This window comes from Achroia grisella, unplaced genomic scaffold (assembly GCF_030625045.1).
Source record: "Achroia grisella isolate CSIRO2021 unplaced genomic scaffold, CSIRO_AGI_Agris_v1 utg515, whole genome shotgun sequence".
Classification (NCBI taxonomy): domain Eukaryota; kingdom Metazoa; phylum Arthropoda; class Insecta; order Lepidoptera; family Pyralidae; genus Achroia; species Achroia grisella.
In genome coordinates, this window is record NW_026712908.1 from 1,347,361 (window position 1) to 1,366,611 (window position 19,251).

The 19,251-nt window shown below is 31.5% G+C and overlaps 1 protein-coding gene across 1 annotated transcript in view; it reads left to right on the top strand.

Moving 5' to 3' along the window:
- The first annotated feature begins 340 nt into the window (after positions 1–340).
- LOC131846942 (piggyBac transposable element-derived protein 3-like) overlaps positions 341–19,251 on the top strand; it is a 36,891-nt gene continuing 17,980 nt past the window's right edge. The window contains exons 1-2 of the mRNA XM_059196359.1: positions 341–374; positions 611–2,317. Of these exons, the coding sequence (XP_059052342.1) occupies positions 341–374; positions 611–2,317 (1,741 nt within the window). The remainder of the gene's footprint in view (positions 375–610; positions 2,318–19,251) is intronic.

Sequence of the window (19,251 nt, forward strand, 5' to 3'; positions counted from 1 at the left end):
TTAACATTTATTAAGTTTATTTGAATAAATCCCAAAATTTATAATTAATTACATTAATAATACTTAACAAATACTTATTAGATTAAAGGAGACAAATTATAGATATATTTATAAAACTTAAAAAAGTACTAATTGAAATATAAAATTATTATATTACTATAGTATCCCTTTCAGACCTGAGCTATACGGGCGTAAGTTGTAACTTTAAAAAATTCTAAAACCGCGCACGTTTCATTTTTACACACGAAGCCGAAATAACATAACAGCGAGTTTCTAAACCAGCCAATAAGAAATCATTTTAGCGGTTAGGTGGTGCAGTAGTCTCGTGCGTGCCGGAAAGATGGCTTGGCTCCTTGACCCCCGAACAGGACGCAGTAAGTTGTATTGAAATTATTTACTATTTTGTGTTTTTTCTTTCATATTATCGTTTTATTATATACTTAATAGATTATGCTATTAGAAATATGTAAAATTAGGACTAAAATACTACTAATTATAAATATATTGCATTGTAAATTTCTGATAGTACGATCGTGAGCTCTGGGTTGTAATTGTACTTACGCACGATGGTGATCTTGTTTATTTTTTCTTAATATTTTGTTTTTTTTAGGATTACCGTTAACTGACGACCTCGTACTAAGCTTGTTGGAGGATGGCAACTGCTCGGATCTAGAATTAGATGATGCCGATGAGGAAGAATTTGTCCCACCGGTGGCGGAAAATGAGGTAACTGCATCAGACAAAGAATTTGGCGTTCCTGAACTCACACCTTCACAACTAGGCGTAAAAAGAAGTGCTACTAGCCTTCAAGATAATGCGGAGGCAGGTCCGTCCAAAAAACGAAAAAAACCGGTAAAAATAGAAATTCCTCGGCGTAAACGCATTTGGAAAAAAACTGAGTTTATCGATACATTTCACGAATACGTTGGCCACCCAGAACCGAACATAGTTCGGTCGCCTATTGAATATTTTAGTGAATATTACAATGATGATTTTTTTGAACAAATGTCAGTCTGTACAAATATGTACTATACGAGAAAAACTGGCAGGATATTAAACTGCACTAAACCAGAAATTAAAAAATTATACGGTATTCATCTAATGATGGGAATTTTATCTTATCCTAGAATTGCTATGTATTGGAGGCAAAAAATTTGCATTGAAGCAATAGTGTCTGCAATGACCAGAGACCGATTTATGTTGCTGCGTAATAATCTACATGTAGTGGAATCAGATACTCCGCCGGCTGGTTACAGGGTTAATCCTCTCTGGAAGGTACAACCAGTAATTGACGCAGTAAAACAAGGATGTAATAAAATCTTAAGAACACCTGGTAGGTTTTCTGTCGACGAACAAATGATCCCTTTCACAGGAAAGTGCCACCTTAGGCAACTACTGAAAAATAAACCGCGCCCAGTGGGTCTTAAAAATTTTGTTGTTACCACTAATGAAGGGCTAATGATAGATTTCGAAATTTATTATAGGAACAATCCTGTACTTTCGCACCCCCTTGGACTTGGACCGGCTGTAGTTTTCCGCCTTATTCAGAGTGTTCCTCCTGGAAGCTGTATCTTTTTTGACAGATACTTTACTACCATTCCTTTGTTGGACGAACTGAAACGACTTGGATATCATGGGACAGGGAAAATCATGGTCAATCGTATTCCAGAACGACAACAGATAAGCTTCAAAGAAGACAAAACGATGCGAAGGGGAGACATTGACCAAAGAGTGTCCAATGGCATAGTTTTGGTGAAATGGAAGGACAGTAAAGCAGTTCTTACGACGTCAAACTGTACTGGTGGTACGGCGATAAATAACATAAAACGATACGATAAGATCGCGAAATGCTACATCGATGTTGACGCTCCAAAAATTGTAACGTTTTATAATACGTTCATGGGTGGAGTTGATGTCCTAGACCAATCTATGGAGTACTATAGGACATATATGAAGACGCGTAAGTGGACTTTAAAAGTAATACTCCATTTTATGGACTTAGCTGTAGTAAACGCTTGGCGTCTTTACAGATGCGATTCCTTAGCCAAAGGTATTCCAAAAAATCGTATTCAGGATTTACTTGCATTCAGGTTTGAAATCGCTGAAACTTTTATGAACACCCCTGATAGAGACCGTCTCCAATCAACTCCTTTAGTTGAACTACAAGTAAATCTGTCAAGCAGATATAGACCAGCAAAGAATCCCTCGATCGGAATGAGATATGATGGCTATGATCACTTGCCTGTATTTGATGATATAAAAGCTCCACGTAAATGTCGATTGGAGAGTTGTTCCTCTCGTTCTAAAATAAGATGCCGTAAATGCAATGTTTACTTGTGCCTTAGTCGCGACAAAGACTGTTTTAACCTTTACCATAATAAATAACACCTATAACTACTATGTCTTAAATTAAGTTCCTGATTAAAGACTGAAAAAAATTTGTTGTAAAAGATTTATCTTGTTTTGTTTTTTTGTCTAAAGGACGTTTTGTTTTTGTTTAATACATTTAAGTAAAATATAAGCTAAAATTGACATTTAGTACTCTACTGATTTGTAAAAGAATATTTGAATGTTTTTGTTCTGAAAATTAAGTTAATTGTAACTTGACTGTGATTTATAAAATACAAACTAATGAATAACTTCTGTGATTAATTTGTAGTTTTATTTCTATCGCTAAGTGAATATAAGAAAAAAAAAAACTTGCTTACGTAAATAAATATTTTTACACTTAAAATCAAACCTAATATACATAATATCTAGCATAATACATACTGAAGCAATCCTAATATATCGGGCTAATGACTACTTCCTAAACCATCCATATAACTATGAAATTTTTTATTTATTTTTATTTTAACTTTGAAGTCACGATCGTACGTAGGTGGAAGTGAGACCTAGAACTCACGATCGTGATATGTACTTTTAAGAACTATGGTTTGGTATAGAATTTTTTAATTATTTTTTTCGTAAAATACGAGAGTTATTTCAGCATAAAACACGAAAATATGTTTTATATGAAAGAAAAAAAATCTTGGGTCTGAAAGGGGTATATATAAACGCTGTTCACCGTAACTTGCTGCGCCGAACAGCGTCCATAGTGCTCTTTTAATAATATTATATCAACCCTTATTGTAAAAAAACAAATGAATAAACAAACAAATAAATAGAACGCTTCAAGTGTTAGCTTTTTTATTTTGTATATGACCTACTTATTGTCATCTCGAACAGAAAACACCTGAGGACAGTCCACTAGGGAGCGATCCGGTTTCGCTTCAGTCGGCGTATTCCATTCGAATTCAGACCCTTTATTTCGTTGCGGTTTATCCCTTTTCATTCTACTGGGGGCTTGGATTAAACTTTTTAGAACACTCTATTATATGTGACATAAAAGGGTGTCTCTCAATGTTATGCAAATAAATTTAGGAGAAAAAATACGAGTGACCAAGCTAATATGACATATCACACCATTACGTGTTGTTTCAAACACAATTTTAAAACAACTATTTATATATTATTTAGCAATGTATCTAAATTATTTGAATATTTTTTTTCTTAAATTACTAGACCTTTTCCTTGTATATGTAGTACTTCTACATATACAAATATTTATATTTTAATTCTGTATATATTTTATAATAATAACAGGGTACCCAAAAAAAGATAGCGTATATGTACTTTTATGGATGCGTTAATCAATTATCCTTACTAACTTATTATCTGTCTGTCTGTCATTCTCACTTACACGCTAAAACTACTGAACCGATTTAAATGAAATTTGCTACACATTTAGTCTAGGCCCTGAGAAAGGACATAGGCTACTTTTGAATGCGATAGAAGGGTTATAAGGGGTTGAAAAAGTTATGTATGGAAGTGTCGTCATTTTTTAAGATGAAACGATGAAACTTTTTCATTTGGATTTAATTTGGTTAGGTCATTAAATATTTTTTTCATTATTTGAGCAAGGTCACTATTTTCGCGGACGAAGTCGCGGGTACAGCTAGTCTAGTATGTAGTACAAACTATGATTAGAAATACTTTTTTCTTACCAAATTATTTTTACATCCCCTGTTTTTATTTTATCAGTATTATTAATGAGATGAGATGCATGCTTCATTATGGTAATCAATGATCAAAATTGAATCGCTCTTCTATTATTCCGCTCAAAACCAATACCTAAGTTAATTGATTCGACATGTTTTCATCGCAAATAATGAAGGCGGCCGCAGCGAATGCGAACAGATGCGGAGGGCCCCCGTAATGAGGACAACCACAGGCCCCACCCGCCCGGCCTACTTTCCGTGCATTTATGACTTCATTCAGGCATAGTAAATTTACTAGAATTCTAATCACCTGCTAGGAAAATATAATAAAAATAATAAAATATTTATGCGACTAAAAAAGGTACTTAATGAAGATGAAATCAGGAAACGACAGCAGCACAAGGAGACTCAGTTTCGTTATAATAATTCAGCGCCATCTAGTACCAAACTTCAAAACTAAAACTAAAGCAGAGCTTCTGTTATAGGTGTTAGACAACAGATCGATGACATATATGATATACATAGGAAACACTCAGAGCAATAGAAATAATTGTATCATGAGATGAGCCAGCGACCATCGGAGGTGAAAGGCCGACAACGTACTTGCAATTCCCTTGGCGTTGCGGGTGCTCATGGGCGGCGGTAATTACTTACCATCAGATAAGCCTATGCTCGTTTGTCTCCTGTGTTGTAAAAAAAATGTATAATTGATGTTATTGTATGTATCATTATTGTATATATGTATGTATGTGCATGCGTGTATGTGAACACAGATTATAAATATTTAGTTATTGCATGAGTATCTGTGCGATAGTGTAATGTTTGTCAATTCATATTTTCTTTCTTTCTTTATTTCTTTAGTATTCCATTTACATAATAAACGAAAATAATTCACACAGAACTATCTAATCTCGAACTGAGCACAATTTATACTATAAAAGCTGAATAACTGAAAAATTGACAGTAACACATAAATATACACAATCATATTCATTAATACAAATGAAATGTGCGAGAATTAAACTAGCGAGCGCTCATTGGAAGCATAATATCGTGGCCGCTACGCCTGGCCGTCTAGCCATAAATTTGTTCATGTTTTGTTGGTAATAAATGTGTTCCTTACAAAAACGTACGACTGGCGTTATTCAAGTGCACATATTATTTCAGCCCCTGCCCTTGGCCGTATGCGCAGTTAGTATGCGATACGCGCGTATCACGACCCTTGTTCAGGCAATATCCTTCAGGAGGTCACGGGTGATGTCAGAAACGCTTAATCACAATGGACTAGATATAACCACAGATAACATAATATTACATAATATAACTATGTAAGGTTATATTATATTGTCTTCTATTAAAAATAATATCATTTAAATATAGCCGTTGTTCAAATATATATATATGATTAAATAGAAAAAAATTAAAAGTAGACGCTAAGATTTCATAGTCAAATTTATAATTTATTCTGAAACGTGTGATATACACAAATTGTTGTACCTGTAGCGATGCATTTACAGGACTTATAATTTCGTATTTATATCTGCTTAACTTTTCACTACAATAACGTAAACTAAATGTCATTATATATAAACACGTAATAGATACGTATTTGATGACTTTCGGAATTACAATTCAATAAAAATAAAATTAAGGTACCTAATATTCTGAATTTTAAAATATATTAGAAGATGTTTAGATGTCATTGATCTGAACCGCCGAACATATAAATATTCCAATATTATTATATATTTATGATATTAATAGAAAATAGTGCATATTGCCGCCTCTATATTGAAATTTATCACTAAAAATCACTTGAGTTTTCGATTAGACGCACAATGCCTCCCATACGCCGCCATTATCGGCGTCCACTTCTGGTCACATACGTGCGTAGACTATCCAACTATCGACATTGAAGATCAACCCCATTACAAGGCCATTACGGACCTTTATTACGTCTTATGTGACTGAGCACCTTTTTTGTGGCAAGCTGCTGTTAGATTATACCATGATACATTTTCCCATTAAATATCTGGTAATATTTTTATGTCATTTTTTATTTCTAGTGATCGCCCAGTGGTCAAAAATTCGACCATAATTCATTTAACATTCAGTAAGGCTGTAGAGAAATAATATATATGGGTACCTACTTTATTGCACTTTAAATACAAGTTTGAATATAAGTTACAAATTTTGTTTGCAAAGGAGGACCTATCTCTAAGAGAGATCTCTTCCAGTCAACCAAAACAGCGTGACACTGGAAGTAGTGATTGGGTCACAGGAGTGCAAATAATAAAAATAAGAAAAGATAAAATAAACTAGTATCGTACTACCGTAGACTTTAAAATAAACAAAAGAGTATATATGCGTGTTTGTCAAATACATGGTAGTTTGTGTAATGATTTTTTTATTGACTTCATGTATTTTTATACATTTTATACATTTTTAAATATATATTAGCATTCTGCTTCTATATAAACTACAAGTATGCGAAATTTCATACTCCTCCGTCCGCGCAATGTTGGTAGGTAGAAAGTTATTGCTTCACTTATTAATATATAGATTCTTTTTTGTAATGACAATAAAACCTATTTTACAATAAAAACTATAAGTGTGAATGTCGGCAGCGGCAATCTTGGTCTCTGAAATCTCTTTCGCTAATGACCAATTATAAACAATGGACGAATAAATCACTAGGTAATTTGTTTACTAGTTTTTAATTCAAAAAATTGTATAGCATCAGCGTTATATTTTCTAAAATAATGTCGTTTGATAATGACAAACTATGAGGACTTCTTATAATAGGTATTGTACAGAATCTACAATACGATTAGGATTAACTAGTTTTTAAAGAGCTGAAATAAAAGTTTAACATTAAAATTTATGTGATTATGCGCTATTCGTTAAATTGTATTCACATAAATTCATAAACATGTAAAATTGTACATGTTTAACTTTGTAACTTCCGTTTGAATAGAGGACCAGCGGAATCATTTGTACATTCTTTTCGACTGAATCTGCCTTTCAAATGTGGCGATAGAGAGAAAAATAAGTACTATTCAAACGTCGAGATGCGAGATAATCACCATATGATTATTTCTAAACCCTAACCTAACCCTCCCAATTTCATCTGTATCACATTTTCCTCGATTTTTTTTACACACATACATAACATTAACATTAATACACCGCTATTATTGATCGTAACATGATGTTATATAGTCTGTAGAGATTTCATGAAACATGCTATCCAACACCTAACGAATTTTTCAATTTAAAATATTAGTTCCTGGGGTTAGCATATTCAATTTGACAAACAATTTCTTCAGATTAATATTAGTATATATTATTGTCTGACTTCTGATATTAAACAGTCCATGTATACAAGAGGTAGTACTCCCGATAGTTCTCAATCGTAAGCCATGTTCAATTAAATAAACAAATCTTTTCAGATTTATATCTGCTTATATTGAAATGTCCATTTATAGATGAGACCCAATAGTCCTCGATGGTAAGCCATGAAGTCACACACAAGTACTCAATGTGGGTGAAATATGAGTCGGCGCCTGCCACATTGACATGGAATCTCCATTTAAAATGTTCCAGACTTCGTATAAATTCATATTATAATGTATATAGATTTAGTGAGTGACCCTGCTTTGGGGTCAACTTAGATGAAACTTTTAAGTAAAATGTTAAGGTAAGCTACATTTATAATGTAACTGCAGACGTACATACCTCGACTTTGTTGATTGATCAATAGAATCATTATTAAATAAATCTCATTTAATTTATGATGATCGTTTTTATTATTTATATTTTTCGGTATGATTTTTAAGATATCAATAAAATAATGTATTTTTATAAATACATTAATTTGTGGTATTTAAAAGATTTCTAAAAAGTCATTTTTAAATTGAACGTGATATCTTTACCAAAAATTTTTGAAAATTTTACTATTTTTTATAATTTATCATTCTACCGTTAATTAGTTGCTTAAATACATTTAAATTTTCAATTATTATCAATTATCAGCACAATATATTTCTTTGTAATATTACGAGGGTTCGTCAAGGTAAATCTATCTAAAATATTATTATTATTAGGTAGATACTACCCAACAATAATGCGTTGATGACTGTAAAATTTGAATATTTTGCAAGTGTATACATATATATATATATACTGCATAGTACATATTACATCTGAATCTTAGGTACAAAATCAAAAGTACAATTACAGAGATAGTCACTAATGCATTTAGCAAGCACAGTAGCAATCCGAGCTTATTATTTCAACGAAGATTCATTTGAACTTTGCCGAGAAGTTGCATTTTAAATAATAATGATATTGAAGCAAAGTTTTCTATAATACAGAATTATTGTTATGAAAAGGAAAATATACTGCGACAACTTCAAATAACTTTCAAGGGAGAAGTGCAAGGCAATGTTGATATAATGAATATAGTAGATTCTGAATAAAATTAACTAAGGAGTGCCAGAGCAACTAGTAAAAAAAAATCATGCTGTAGTGAATTACTATAATTTTGGCTTTATTTACACCAAAAATCATTCTAGAAGTTTGACAAAATGTGTGTCTATAAATATAATTTTAAATTAATAATATTTTTTGTAGGTACATACAAATTACTAAAGTATCATTCAATAAAAAGGAAATATATCTTTACATAGATAAAATAAAATCGTTTTCTCTGTCCGTTCGCTTAGATTTATTAAACTACTGTAGTGTGTGGCATGATATATGGGATAAAAGTGAATATGCAGATGATATCGCGAGTGTTATCCGCTAGTAGAAAATATTTAGGAGACTTTAATGAAATTACTTTAATACGTAATGATATGATATATAAGAGAGTATTTTAATAGATGCTAAATAAGTTATAGGAATCAAATCAGAACATATCTATGTCTTAATATAGCTACTTGGTGCAGAAATAGCTATACATATTCAGAATACGAACGTTTCCCTTTAAGTATAAAGAGACCCCAAATCAATACATAACTTCAAAGGAAGACCCCAGCGCACATCGTTCTGAGTATCTTTATAACCGCTTTAATCTGGAACCGGTGCCGCTAAAAGAAAATGGATAAGGGTTTCATTGTTATGACATATATTTGTTGAGGAAAATTTACCTGCCAAATTATTTCTGGGCGAAATATAAGCGGATCGGATAGGAATTAATAATAAGAAAATCCATATATAATCCTTCAAGGGACATTACCTTATCCGTAATAGGATCAACAATATATATTTATGATGATACAAAAATTGAGGTATATAAATCTATGTTTGTCTTGCAGTAAAGATATGGAAAGTGTCCAAAGAATTACAATAGCAATTACAATGTGTAAAATTAAACTTACTTTAGTTAGTAATTTTTATTGCTGTAGATATTTGATACAAGTACTATAGTTAAAGGAAGTAATATTGCAGACTAAAAATAATGAACATACATATTTTATTACGGCTAGACGAAGTCAATATCTTGATTACAATATTTCTTTATAGTAGAAGATGTATAGAAAATATATTTTTTAATAGTTAGTCCAAATACTTACCAATTTTACATGTTATAAAGTTAAGGATTTTATTAAATATCTGCTTTTAATTTCGACATACGAAAAAATATGTTACCAATATTAGTAGAATGAGTTAAGGGACTGACACGAGCAAAGTCTCTATCCAATCTGTATGGATAAATTCAGCATTAATATTTGACACAATACACGATGCAATATGCATGGTCATGAATCACAATATGCATTTGTATTGAAATGTTTTGAATCGAAGTTTGTTGCGTTCAAAATCAACAATGTTACTATTAATTGAAATGGCGAGAATAATTCCACCTATTTAATTAACATAGCTGTTACCTTGTTTATTTAAAACCTTAGTAGTGTATTTACCCTTATGTTTAAATATTTAATATATGACAGTATGTATGACAGTATTCGTATTCAACCACTGTCATACATCCTCTACACTAACACAAAATATTCCATTGTATTATACACATCTGTTTTATATTGCACACAAGCCCTATTATACACACCAATTATCATTTACAAGTATACTTACCCATACTCCCATATCCATATCTTTGTAATTAAGGTACATATGCCACACATACCCTTAAATATCTACATTAATTGACAAATGTAATTTATAATATATGTTACAAGAATACACTGATGTGATGCCTATAACACAGGTGTAATATCTAGTTTAGGTTATCATAGTCCTCGTATTGCATTACGCAACTTTCTGTCATTTGATTACCTAGAACCAATTTCAACAGTTAAGTATTACTCCTAATCCCATATATCAAATCTCGTGGTAGAGACACAAACACTAATAATTTTAAAGAGAGTCTAGACACGATTTTATATATAAGAATAGACAATTGGAAATTAATTTTCTATATTCGTCTCATATACCATTATGTTAGAATTGAATTACACATTCTAAATTACGAAACATTCAGACAAGAATGTTTATTGAAGTTGCTTTAATACGCATACGTAGATAAAATTTACGAATACAAATTTACTACAATTCATTTTAGATTATATTTATTTCTAGTTATAATAAATATGAAAGTGTCACAATAGATTTTATAAAATATCTGAAATGTACAATTCTTTTTATTATCGAAGTTGCAAATGTTTTTACACATAATTTGATTTAAAACTAAACCTACTATTTCAATGCTATTAAGATTAATTTTGTCCTAAAGATGACTTTATATTTAATGGATGTTTGCCACTCACTCATGGAAAAATTACTACATAGATTCGAATAAAACTCGGTAAGCAGATAGACTTTTTTGTTGTGTGTAAAATTTTTTAAAAGTCCATTAAAACACCGGAGGGGTGACGAGGGGTGTGTGGAATTCTTATCCTCTAAAAAACCACACGATGTATCTACGAGCGCCATTGCCGGAGTCACGAGGTAGATTAGCATGACTACCGCTGCCCCGGCGGCGTTAGCCCGCTCTGTAGATAGTGTAGGGCAGGTCCCATCTCGTTGTTAGGGCGACCTATTTCGCTCTACTCAATAGTGGAAACTTGAGGGTACGCGCTCACGCCTCTTGGCATTATGGCCATTAATCAAAATTAACATTTGGGTTAATTTTTATCCGAATCATGGATGTAGTGTTAAGGGTTACAGTTAGGTCTACATAATACGAAAATTGCGTATTATAATGTTTATATTAATACGAAATGAGAGTACATGAAACCTTAGAAATGTTCACGTCCGATCGACTTTCCGTGTGACTGGACGGTTATTGAAAAAGGTCCACCGAAGATTAGAAATTTATTGAAAGGTCTAAGCTGTAGATGCGATCGGATACGTTGTATGTAGCATCTTCTCATGGCCTCAGATCTAGTGGCCGTAATAAGATCCTTTGTGTGCCTCTCGTCTGGTCGTATTCGATCTCTGTACAAATAATTACGTAATATTATACTGACCACCCGGTTTCGTCCGCATGCGATTATAGTGGATCTATATTTGTATTGTTATTTTTTATACTGTTAATGTAGTTTTGTGCTGTCGAGAGAATAAAAAAAACTAACGTATTTTTCTAAGTTAGGTATTTCATTACCTCAAAAAATACTATAGTATAGTATTTTAATAATAAATATAATTAGGAGCAATACCTATCTCTCGTCAAATTATTTTAAGATCCGTTTAAAATGTATAGTCATAAAATGCTAACAAACAGATAGATATTGCGTAGCGTTTATAATATTAGTTCAGATTTATAAATTTCTCATTCTCAATGAAGGGTGAATGATGAAGAATGGTGAAGGATATTTCATAGAATATTTAAAAATGAAACGTAATTATATAGAGATATATTTTTGTCTATATAGGTATATAATAGTATGTAATTACTTCAAAAATGTATTTAAGTTTTCAGTTATCTAGTACCTACTATCTATCCTAGTTATCTAGTACCAAGCCCTGCTTTGTTAGGTGCTAGATGGCACTGTGTGAATTGTCAAGACAATTGACTGTTCAAGGAATTATGTCATTAATATTATTCATATTATGAAGACCTATATTTTTACACGTAGAATGTAAATATTAAACGCCTATAGCACTGTATTAAGCGGAAATTAAATTGGCTGACGTAAAATATGAAATAACATTTTGATGTTGACACCGGATTCATTTACGCGAATAATTTGTAGGGTTCCGCACAAGAGAAAAAAAAATCATATAATGTTACCTTGTCTATGCTTTTTATGGATGATTATGGAATGTTGCACCCTAACGAATGGAATAGTCTGCCTTAACGATTAAAGCTGGCGGAGCACCAGTGTACGATGATAAGATAATAGGTCAGCTCATAGGTAATAATATCACAAGGAATTTATCACGATGGTGTTAATCACTAAAACGGTCTCGTTGATCAAGCGGTTGAACACACCGCTTTATTTCCGATTGTCGCGGGTTTAATTCCTCACACGATACAAACATATGTGTTCATGAGTATGATTATTTGTATCAATGCAGGTGTTTGTATATTGTATATCTATTTGCAGAAAAAAATGATTTGAGTATTCATATCAATTATTTTGGTACCCATAGATTGGGACCGATCCTCAATGAATATGGTATTTGAAATGAGGGAAGATGTAGGATATACTTTTATATCGATCAATCCGAGTACGATTATGCGAACAAAGGTGGTAGTAGTACTAAATTGAATTTAATTAATCTTTTTAATTAGATTATAGATAGAATCTTTTTAAATAGAATTACTTGTATTTATAATATATTTTGGAAGTAAAATATGTAAGTACACAAGTATCTATACGGAACTCTGTAATTGCATGTACGATAGGTTCTTGGCCGTTATTTTACGTATTTTGAATGAAATTCGTCGGTTGGTAGTCCTGGGATATAAATAAAACTTTTCACCATCAAATTTAGCGTTATCCATCAAGCGTATCTAAAATAAGTTGTTATTGAATTGAATATGATATAATCCACTGTATTTTTATTAGTGATGTTTTCACCAATTGTGAATTTATATTTTGTATTTATTATTATGTTATATTTATTATGTTATTAGCACTTTCAACGGCGAAAAATTTATAGCTTATGTATTATTCTGTATGTATATGTATAAGCTATGTTAGTATTTCACGCAAAAACTACTGAACAGATTTTAATAAAACTAATCTGATATTAAGACTAACAAGTATTCAATCACTTTCACAACTTCCGTGTTTGTAATATTAGTAAAATACCTCTAACATTTTTTATATAGAGTTACAATACAGAAGTTATACATAATTATGTTTATGCATGCAAAATAAAGTTACTATATTAAAAGCAAGAGCAAGTAACTGAACTAAACTCTAATTTGGATTAAGAATAAATAATATTTTTTTTTTACTGTAAAGCTTCTGTATATATGTATGTTCCACGTGCCTACTCATAGCTAACGGCAATCGTTTACTATGAACAGAGTATCAAAGCTACCAGATTTTATGTATACTTAAAAAAAATACGCCAAAAATTCCCACAACAATGAAAACTAAATTGTTCTGTGTTTGCATACCATCATTGAAGCAGGTAGTCGAAAAATATTCATTAAAACTTAATACAGTTATCTTATATATAAAATTCTCGTGTCTCTATGTTAGTTACCATACTCCTCCTAAACGGCTTGATCGATTTTTATGAAATTTTATACGCATATTTAGTAGGTCTGAGAATCGGCTACTTTATTATGTGTCATTAAAAATACATACAATCGTAAATTTTCACCCTTCTATCACCCACCACTATTTTTTCCTAGCGTTATTCATTTACATGGTAAAACAGCGTTTGCCGGGACAGCTAGTTAATAAGTAAGCGTAATGAACGAACACTCCAATTCCATATTATTGGGTCGTCCACAGAATTCTATACGAGGCCCTGATGACCTTTTTTTATTCTTACATTTCCTCCTTTTTAATAGGCCTTTAAAATATTCCGTCTGCGTAGATAAGTTATCTTTTGTCCCCCGGCAATTCCACTTCAATGATCACAACCGCATTTAAGGTACGGTCCAAAATGATTTGTAGGTACCTACTTCTAGTAATTTAGGGTGCTCTAAATAAAAGTTGGTGTGCATATTGGAGTTCTAACAGAAAACTAAAGATATCGCCTCAAGATACTTAAAAAAATACAAAGAATAGACAATATAGACACACAGTCAATTTTATTTTTGTGGCGTAAATGTACCTAAATAAAACATAATTGTTATTGTTGTGTGGCATTACAATAAAAGTCTTCCTAATCTAGCAACAACTATTTTACTGTTAGTGCTTAAATAATATTCAATAATTAAACTAAAATATGCATTACATATAAATGCACTTACTATTAAAAATTAACATGACAAGATATTTATATTCTCTGGAATATTTATTTATTTTTATGGATCACTAATAAGATACAGCAATACAATTTTATTTAGCAAGGTAGGATATTCAATGTGACTATTCATTATACAGAAATAACTTCTCGAGGAAAGACCTACGTAAACACTGTTGTTTAAGGAGAAAATAATTAATTATGTCATTATATGATTTAATATTGCTTGATATTCTGAAACATTAAATGAAATGCACTCAGTGACAGTTGAGATAATTGTTATACTTAATTACATTGTAACGATTATATAGCTTTATTAATGATGATATAATCAATAATAAAGCTATGTACTGTAAGTTCTAATTAATTGTAGACCATTAATTATACCATAATAACTGCAGGTGATATGTTTATTCTCGTAGACATGCATGCTATTGTCACTACTTCCCTTGTCAAGCTACAGGATAATGGAATTTCATTGTTTGACACATAATCCATTTCAAGTTAGGTAAATCAAGAACACACCGATATGGGGTTTATAGGGTCAACTAGCACAAGTACTGTTAAATAGTAAATATATAATATAGAATTAGGAGCGCGCAGGACTCGTCCGTTCAGTTTAAAAGAACTGCAAGCAAGATTCTTGCTCATTCTTCTTGTGATTTCTCGTTCCAATTGAGTGATAGAATAAAGATGTGACTATTTAAAAGTTCTTAATTAAGTTTATTTGAATAAAGATTATTTCTATTTACGACTACTCGTATAATGCCTTTTTCGTGCTAAATACGCTTGCTATGCCAGTTTACAAGTGTATAAAGAGTGTTTGGTTACAGAAATTGGTAAGATAAAAGAAGGTAAACGGGTACATAGCTCTTCAGAGTACCTGATATAGCCTCTCTCTGGTGTATATCTAAATAAAAAAGATATCTTAAAATTTTAAAGGAAAAAAGTATGATTACAACCTATTGAAGCTGAAAGCTAATCTATAACAGACCTAACAAAAATCATTTCTTAATATAAATCTACCAATCCAATCTTTATCATTGTAATGTTACTTCATTTCTGTCCATTGTTCAGAAATAATTAGAATTTTAAACAATTCTTTACGTAGTATAAAATGAAATTTTAAATTTCTCAACGAATTTTAATCAATTCGTAGCAATAAATAGAGTGATGCAACAGGAAGGTTTGTATATATAATACATATACACCCGTGCGAAGCAGCGACGGGTTATATACTCGTATATAGCAACTCAAAACATAGCATTTAGTCATTACCATAAAAGTATATCATATTGAAATCCGTCCAATGATGTAATGTTATTATAGAAGACAAAAAAACAATTCCAAGTAGGAAAAGACTCAAACAGCTTACATTAGCATTATATGTGATTACGTATAATGGCTCTTTAACAAATCACTGAGATGAAATAAACTATTGTTACTAATATAGTATATACACTTTGCCATGGTGTTTCATTAACTATTTAGCCGTAATATAAAATACATTGAGATTATTTGTTAAGATTTTTTGCGCTTTAATTAGAATATGAAGTTAGTTTATAATATTAATTTAGGATATTGTACATCAAATACAATAAATAATAAATAGCAAATACGATTAAAGTAAATTTTTAATCTGCTTAGTATATTACGTATGTATAATAAAAATATATTTCTCCAAGTTATTTAGTGCCGAGAGTAAAAACTCTGCTTAGTTTGGGGTTAGACGGCGGAGTGAGAATTATTACAGCTATCGCTAGACCACGGCCTTGGTGGTACACCACTTTACTTCCGATGGTCGCAGGTTCAATTCCTCGCACACTAATAATGTTTGTGTATTCATGTGTATGATTGTTTGTTTTCTATGTATATTATGTATTTGAATACAAAATAATCTATGCATTTATATCAATTGTCTAGGGGTATTATTATCTTTATTAATTTTCACATAATATTCCTGAAACTTACTAAATAATGTAGGAACCTTTTGTGACATATTATATGGTATCCAGCCTTTCAGGATAGAAAGAAATGGATAGTGTACGTGTAACGGTCATACAGAGGCTATTCGTACAGTATAACAACGCCTGGGGGAAATTCACTAGAGCTTGTATGAGGTCACGTGCCGTTAGCGCGACCTTCGACCCAAACTTTTAACAGACCGGTCCATGACATATGGTAGAGTAATGAATTGCGGTATGACCTGTTGCGGTCTATACAAAGCGCATAGGTTTATAAATATTAATAATTGAGGGACGTGGTTTAGTGATTTACCTCCCTTGATTTACGCAGAATGATCGGGAGTTCGAATCTGGCTGACACTAAAAAAAACTTTGTTGAAACTTATATATGTGGTTTTATTCGATAGACGTAATTAAGCACGCCGTGGTTTAGTGGTTTATTACCCCTGCTTTATACCGAATGGTCGTGAATTTGACTCTGGCTGACACAAAACATAATGCGTGTCAATCTATGTATCTGATTAACACAGATTAAATAATATAATCTGGGAGACAACAGTAGGTTTGCAATGTTTCACATTGGATTCAAATGTAACGAGTGTTTAAAATTAATTTAAAATCAATGTTTATTAAGTGTTGCATGTGTTGTTAAGTAAACCATATTATTTTTATTTAAACTGGTAACAAATTTAATTTATACCTAGTTTATGTTATCGAAGTCCTCACAAGGGGAACTCTACTTCCTACAATTCAGTTAGAAAGTTTTTTATTATATATTATTTAAGTATTTATCATCCTTGGTTTAAATATTGTAATTTATTTTATACATACAAATAATAATTATTATTGTTATTAGTTCTTCTCAATTTAAACTGTCACTGGAACTGGACAGCAGAATTAGAAAATAATATGAAAAATCTTATATAAGTGATTAAAATATCAGATAATAAACTCTTTTTTAATTAAAAAAAAACTATAAGTTCACGACTATTATCGTTACGATGTTCTCGAGGGGTGTATATCTGATTATTTTTGGAACACATCACATTAAACACGGTAATTAAATTATTATTAAATTTTAATCACAGTAATACAGTATAGACAAATCCGAGGAAAACAGCTAGTTCAAAATAAAGTACGATATTAATCAGCAGTTACCTACCAATTTAATTTGAATTCAGAACACCTGACCAATGAATTTCAGCGACAGCCATTTAGTTTGAGTTCTGAGTTTCTGCTGAAACTTTCCTCTGTTCGCAACGTAACCAGGCTTTGCTCTTACTTCCCTTTTGCATTTAATTCGTAACTGAAATGTCACACACAAGGATGCCAACTGTATGCGGATCCTCACACAAATACAAGATTTTTGGTCTTTGGTACAAGTTTGATAGGGTGACATACAGCCTTGTATGAGGGTGTAAATATTATATCATTCACCGTCTCGTCGTACAAGTTTGAATGACATTTGACCTACAAAAATCGGTAATAAATAATAATCTTATCTCAGAGCAATTTACACAGCACCATCTAGACTCAAGTTAAGCTAGCTAAAACTTGTGTTATGGGTCTAGATTACTGATATAAATATATATTATACGTAGAAAACATTCAAACCGATACAAACAATCATATTCATGAATATAAATGTTTGTGCCGTGCGAGGAATGGAACCCGCGACCATCGGAAGTAAGGTGTTGTGCTCCACCGCTAGGTTACTGAGGCCGTCATCGGTCTAAATATACATGTAAAATGTACGTTGTTAGAGAACGAAATGAATCTTTTATCATAATTTTTATTACTTCCTACGAGGCTCTATATTTTATTTTGGCAACCCTTACTTATATGCATATTAGTCTACTACATATAAAGGCTTTGTGCCTTGTCGGCACTTTAACGTTCGTTAAGCAGAAACTATTGACTCTATTATGAGATGAAACATTATACATATAATGAGACTGTCCTGGTTTAGTGGTTTACTCCATTCTGAGTTTCTTTAATTTCCAGCAGTTTAGTTCTCTAGCGAACCTATTTGTATGGCTTAGTATGCATGAAAAAAAAAACACTTATATATTTATTGCAATAAAAAGGCGAGTAGACGACTTACGGACGTAAATATTTTTGGCAAAATTTCGATTGAAAGTATTGCTATCGCCCGTGGGTGAGGGGAGACGCAAGGCCTTTGAATAGAAATAGAACGAATCTGATGAACACCTACATCGTAATTTTATAGCTAGGACCCACTCTCCTTGAGGTCTATAAGTAAATGACTAGGCTACGACGTTATATATGAATAATTAATATCAAATAATATCGAATTACTATATAGGACTTTACGGGTGCCCGCTACCTACCCCTACCTACAATCTATACTTGTACCTTATATTATTTGACTATACCTAGTATTTATTACAAACTCGGCGGATATAGAAGATTTATGTTGTTATAAATTTTCTCTCATGGATATGGGTTTCGAACATAAATATTTTATTAAGTTTAATATATTTGTATGCTTATAATCATATTTGCAGAGAATGAAATAAATCATTTGTAATTTTATAAAATAGATATAACATAGTATAAATAGATAATGTAACAAATTTCATATTTTTCATGGAATCCGAATAGCCGACATGATGATACGCAATAACCGTTGCTTGATCAGCACCGTAGACATCATTATTGGCAATCAAAACCCCCAATATGTTACAATTCAGGAAGATTAAATTATAATTTCTTGCAGTGTAAAATCATTGACATATCTCATCTTTTCACTGAAACAAATAATTACAATACAAGCATTATGTTCTACTTTCATCAAGTTACAAATCATATTTATATATATTAACTTT